The sequence below is a fragment of the Anarrhichthys ocellatus genome, unplaced genomic scaffold, assembly GCF_004355925.1.
Source record: "Anarrhichthys ocellatus isolate YVR2014 unplaced genomic scaffold, GSC_Weel_1.0 scaffold30, whole genome shotgun sequence".
Classification (NCBI taxonomy): Eukaryota; Metazoa; Chordata; class Actinopteri; order Perciformes; family Anarhichadidae; genus Anarrhichthys; species Anarrhichthys ocellatus.
Window position 1 is genome coordinate 2,408,079 of NW_022280060.1, and position 6,161 is coordinate 2,414,239.

The 6,161-nt window shown below is 39.6% G+C and overlaps 1 protein-coding gene across 1 annotated transcript in view; it reads left to right on the top strand.

Moving 5' to 3' along the window:
• Nucleotides 1-88: 88 nt before the first annotated feature.
• The window catches only part of ttc39a (tetratricopeptide repeat domain 39A), a 23,806-nt gene continuing 17,733 nt past the window's right edge, over nucleotides 89-6,161 (top strand). Inside the window, exons 1-4 of the mRNA XM_031863851.1 lie at nucleotides 89-1,495; nucleotides 2,438-2,488; nucleotides 2,624-2,674; nucleotides 3,039-3,092. Coding sequence (XP_031719711.1) covers nucleotides 1,452-1,495; nucleotides 2,438-2,488; nucleotides 2,624-2,674; nucleotides 3,039-3,092 — 200 coding nt within the window. The 5' untranslated portion in view covers nucleotides 89-1,451. The remainder of the gene's footprint in view (nucleotides 1,496-2,437; nucleotides 2,489-2,623; nucleotides 2,675-3,038; nucleotides 3,093-6,161) is intronic.

Here is a 6,161-nt window from a genome sequence, read left to right on the forward strand (position 1 = left end):
TTTTGCAGTTTGTTTGTTCTTACTGGGATCAAGTCATGTCTTTAACAGCCAGCGGTGGAAGACGTTTTAGTTCATTTACTTATGTTAAAAACCTCCTTAACAAGAGAAAGTCCTGCATTCAAATGTTTAGTTGAGTAAAAGCAGTGGTGCAAAGTAACAAACATTGACTTGTACTGTAGCGTAACAGATTACATTATATTTCAGTTATATGCTACTTTATACTTCACTACATTTCAGATGAGAATACTGTACTTTTCACTATACAAAACATCTGAAACACATAATTTGCTGATCAAATAGGATGCACCGTTATAGATTAAACTAGCCAACTATACACAAATTTACAAAAATGAGCTCCACCTTAACCGACAAAATTTAAATAATGCTTATAAGTAATAATGTCTCAGTATTAATCATCCAATAACACATGAGAATGTAGCAGTCTCATGTGTCAGTACATTCTGCTGATAAAACAGGTACTTCTGCTTTTACTTAAGATTCTTGATGCAGTATTTTTCCTGGTATTTTACATTGTTTTATTTGTACTTTTACAAAACTAAAGAATACAGAAATATTATCAACTAACTATACTTGTTAATGTATTATATTTATGAATTATTATGCATTTGTGTTTTGGTGGTATTCATGTTGCTGGCCTATGTGGCGTCAACCACAACTACTTTACACACCTGCTGCTTCCTAGCTCAATCTATTGCAACTCATCTTGTTTTATACTAAACTCAAGTTAGGAAGCTGAGGTTTTTTTACATCTTGATCTGCTACGTAATTAGTTTTAGTGGAGTAATGTAGTGGAAACAGGAAAGTACTTCAAATGTGTACTTCACCACAGCACTTTAGTCAATGTACATATATGCAATTAGAACCACCAGCATGCAATCATATAAATGTCTGCAGAGTTGTATGTTTTCATGCAAAAGAATGCAGCATTAAAAGTTACCACAAATAAAGCCCGTTTCATAATAACGCACATACTATCATGACCATCCTTTGTTGATATTTAAAAAAAAAAAAAAAAGTCTATTTATAAGGCTTATGATGAGTAACTTTGAATTGCATATTTTTGGGGGCTTTATTTATAATAACGTGCTTTATATATTTAGCTGCACGTGTTTGTTTTTGAGCATATTTTTAAAAACTCACAGTGCGTAACTGCGCGTGTAATCTGGACGGCTTTAGGACCATGAAGCCCGGACCTGCAGCAGCTACATCGCGGTGCACTTTAATAGGAAAGACTTTATTGTGGCGATGACAGCAGTAACACACCTTTCCACGTCAGGAAGGAGGAAGACGCACAGCAGCTGCCGTCATTTGTGTACTCAGCGGGATCTGCTCCTCTCTTCTCCCCCGTCTGTCTGTCCATCCATGCCCGCTGTGTAAACCTGCTCGGTCCCGGTATATCCTGCTCTTTCACCGGACCTCAGAGCTGCGGGATGAGTTTTATTACCAACTGGAGACGCAGCGTGAAGAAAAATAAGTGAGTAGAAGGGGAAAGCTTCCGAGAATTTGTGCAAGTCCTCACCCTGTCGGTACATGTCTGTTTTCTAAGTGCGGAAGAATTTAATCGCACTTACTTTAACTTTCATCTGAGATTGTTGTGTAATACACAACATGTTCAGGGCCCCTCATTGATCCTCTTCAGATCACACACACACACACACACACACACACACACACACACACACACTCACACTCTCTCTCTCTCTCTTCTGTGATGTGATCTGTGAAGTTAAGTCCTGTGTTTAGGAAAGTAAAAACCTGCCACTGTTAATCATTCAGAAAGAACAAATAAAAAGTTGCCCAACATCTAATAAATTCATAGAAAAGTGAGTCTGACCACTGTGAGTCAAAAGGGGGAATACTGTCGATACTGTACTGTCTTTGTTTGGTATCATGATCCATCGACTGCTGTCATTACGTGTTTGTCATCTACGCTGCTGTCTGCATCCTGTTAGACAACATTACATTCTGTGGTCAGGCAGGCTCAAAAGTGGCGATTTCAGAGGTCGCAAGGTGAAAATAACTGAATTCTTCAACAGTAAGTTAGACAACCTTTTGACTTTTCCTAATCTTTGCTTCTTTTTTTTCTTGCTGTATAGTTTTGCCTCTTCCAAACTTTGTCTAAACATTTTGTACTTAAAAATGAGAAATACAGAACAAAATATGAGGAATAAACCGCTTCAATACATTGAGTCTAGTGTTACTGTGGACACATTTTGTGTCTTTTTATTCATCACATACTGTGTAGCTTCCTTACATTATGCTGGTAACAATTTACATTTAAACCGTCTGTACCAAACTCCTAAGTCCTCCTCGGGTCTTCAGATGGGACTTCCAGTGTCCTCGCACACCTCCTCCTCTCACCATGATGAGATCCATTCTTACGTTCTCTCTAAATTCACCTCTGACCTCTTCACAGGGATGACGGTCAGGCACAGGACAACCACGACGGCCCGGACTCCTCAAACCAGTATGTTCACACTGTGTGCACAGATTATTATTTATCATTAGTAACAAAACAACAAACCCTGTGAGCTCACAGTGCTAATAAAACACTTATTAACAGTGGAATGACACATAGACTGACTTGTATTTTTTTCCCCAGGTTGTCCATAATAAACAGTCCACAAATGGATCCCGTCATCCCAGACTTCAGGTGCGTGTCTTTATATTGAAAACCAATCTGATAAAAGAACAGTGTGGGTTGAAGTTTAAAGTTTTAGTGTCTTTATTTTAAAGTAACTGTTTTGCATCTTTCCATGAAACTTGATGTGTTCCCCAAAGTTTTCCCAGAATCTTCCCACATCAGACCGATTTCACAGACATTCTCCCCAAAACTGTTAATATCAACAGAAACGTTCCCAACGAGTAGAAATAAGTAGCCTGGGAGTGTCCACCTGTATCGCTGTCCCTGTTTCTGTGGCTCTCGCGATCATGTTGCTCAAACAATAGCCGGCCTTTCATCCCATGAGATTTCCCTCTTTTCTCGAAACAGACTCGATTTTGTTCCTCTGTTTCAGGTTACGGCTTTCGGACGACAAAGATGCTCTGCAATCAACAAATCCATCAAATGGGCAAGTGAACTTGTCATAAAGCAAGATTTAGATAGCGACACAAAGGGAAGACATGCTCTGAGAAACCTGCTGCTGTCCCGCTATTTGCAAAAAAACATCGTAATCTATTTTCTTTACTCTTTTGCAATCGAGAGTGAGCTGCTGTGAACCAAACGCACATTACTGCTGACTCAAAGGACCTCTTGACATATTAGTCACGTGTTCGACATATAAGTAATTGAGACGGAGAGAACCTGAGCATCATCTCTCAGCTGTCTCTCTCTCTCTCTCACCTTATGACTAGAGGAAGGTGAATTAGTTATTTAATCCTACGTTCTCTGTCAAGGCACGTGAAGAAGCCTGAGGGGGAGGATAGCTGTTTGGATCCGAGGGAGGGAACTAAAGGAAAAGGAGCACGATCAGCACAATTATTTTTATATATTCAACAAAATCCAGGTAAAAGGTGCTAAATGTAGCACTTTAACGTTACATGTTCATTTTTAGTTCATTAGAAAATATTATTTTGTTATTTAAACCAATAGTTGGACATTTTGGGGAATTATCTTATTGGCTTTCTTGCTGAGAGCTAGATTAAAGGTGCTATATTCGATATTCAGAGCATTAATACCTACACCGACAATGAAGTCACTCTCCCACTGTGTGTGTTGTTTCTTTGTTGACATAGCCGGGCCGTCTGCGCATGCTTTTAGTGCACGTGAGTGTGCCACGATGACCGATGCACTGCACTCATACGTGGGTTATAGCTGACCCACGGGGTCGTCACAGAAGCGTAGCGCCCCCCCCCTCCGGTTCCCCCTCAGGTTAAAATAGTTAACTCTGCCCGCACTTTTGCACATTGGCGCTGTTAGCACTGTTAGCTGCAAGCCGCCAGCTCAGCCGTCACCATATTGAGAACCATTTAGAGGCAAGAGAAATGATCCTAAAGTTGTATATATCATCTTTAATACATGTCTTAATTCAGTATTTGATGAAGATACTTTCAATTAAAAATGTTATCTCATTGGAAGAAATATGTTATCAATGGTCATTACAACACTGTTGTACCGATGCAAACGTTAATAACAACACATGTTTAGTGTGATTTATTACCGTGTGGTGCATAACAGCAGGATAGGTTTGAATATTATTACATTAAGCCCAAAAAAAAGGCTAAATTGTTTGAAGCGGCCACATTTCCGGAGTCATAATCCTTGTTTTTACGATCCAATTCTCCACCATGACGACAGCAGCGATTCAAATCTAATTATCTCCACCTTTAACCCGTGACCGCCTGTGCTCCTCACAGCACACACATGAGAGCGATGGAAGTCACAATTAAGCTTCTTTTATACAGTCTTTAAAGACCGATGAATTTTCCTTCATGTTTCTGTGCTTTGCAGTCACATGAGCGTGATCTGTATGCTGTCTGGATGTTAACAGGGTCACTAATACGTGTGCTGTAAAGCCATGCTACTATACATCGCATGTTTTCCTCTGAATCCATGGAGAGGAATGATATATTCTATGAATCAGCCGAGGATTTCAGGTTTTGGATTTATATCGTCTTGCAAGCATCTACCAGTTTAGAACAGAATTAATGAGATGATACATAAATTAGTCAGTTGACAGAAAATGTATTGTCATCAACTTATCATTTATGTCATTTTCCCAAGCAAAAATACCAAACATGTCCTTGTTTTAGCTTCTCTAATGTGAGAATGCGCTGCTTTTCTTTGTTTCCTGTGAATGTAAACGTGAATATATTTAGTTTTTGGACTGTTAGTTAGACAAAAGAAACAATTTGAAGACATCACCTCTGGCTTTACAGGCATTTATTTGTTTTACTATTTTCTGACATTTTGTAGACCAAAGAAAGGGAGTCATTGAGAAAATAACTGTCAGTTGAGACACTAATGCAGTTACCAGACTGAAGCGAATAAACAAACATTCTCATTAAAAGAGTAAAAGCTATGAAAATATATGAAAATAGTCTAGAATTTGAAAACCCTTTAACAAAGTGTAAATTTACAAATCACTTGCATTGCCCAAAACAAGACTCAAATGGGCTGATTGAACACATTTGTTCAAACCAATGTATTTATTCCTGTTCGCCACTTTTCCAAAGCATTGATGATCTTAGCACTTTTCTGACATTAGATCATAGAGCTTTTTCACAGCAGACATTTTGATTTGTCATAACCGGAAACACACAGGTGTAATTAATTAATGCCTTTCACGAGAACAGTGGCAGAGCTTTGAAAAAATGAAGCTAAATGGAGTGTAACCCTATTAAAATATCAATCACGCCTGGGATTTCCACGCTATGTCTTGCCAAAATTAATTTTAAAAAAGGGCCCATTAGTCAAACGCTCGCACACATCTAAAGATAAAGAGGTGAGCTGCAGTTTCTGGGGATCAGACACCCTAAGTCTTAGCGCTGTGCCAATCTTTCATTCATGATTTCACAATAGGTCATGTGCGTCCACAGTACTGCCTCTATGTCTTCTATTTCTGGACTCTGTGGTCACTGCAGTGTTTAGTCTCTGCCACTGCAGCAGACTGGACCGGCTGAGAGTCTCACTACGCACCAGCACTCCCTTCTGCTGTCTTTTAAACCTCACGCTTCCTCTTTTAAAGTTTTGTGTCGGGGATGAATGAATTACTTGTAACTTAGATTCTTCTTTTAGTTGTCACTCCGTCCTTCTTGATTCTTCTTCCTTTTGTTGTTTCACATCTTGTTTAAAAATCTTTAGGCCATGAATCGAGGGCCTTTAGCCCCGCCTCCGATTTTGCAATAACCAATCGGAGCAGAGACTGCAGTGTGTAGCATGAGGGTGATGATCGGAAGAGTAGGGACAGACCTTTTGTATGTTATCGTGTGTGTGTGTGTGTGTGTTAGAGGCAGCACAGATACACTGTGTCTTCTACACTCATGTGTATGGTCATCCCAATCTGATTAAGATCTGCTGTTGATGCTGCATCCTCCTTCTTCCTCCTCCTCCTCCTTCTCCTCTCTATCTCCCTCCTTCATTCTTCCCTCTCACTCTCTCTCTCTCTCTCTCTCTCTCTCTCTCTCTCTCTCTCTCTCTC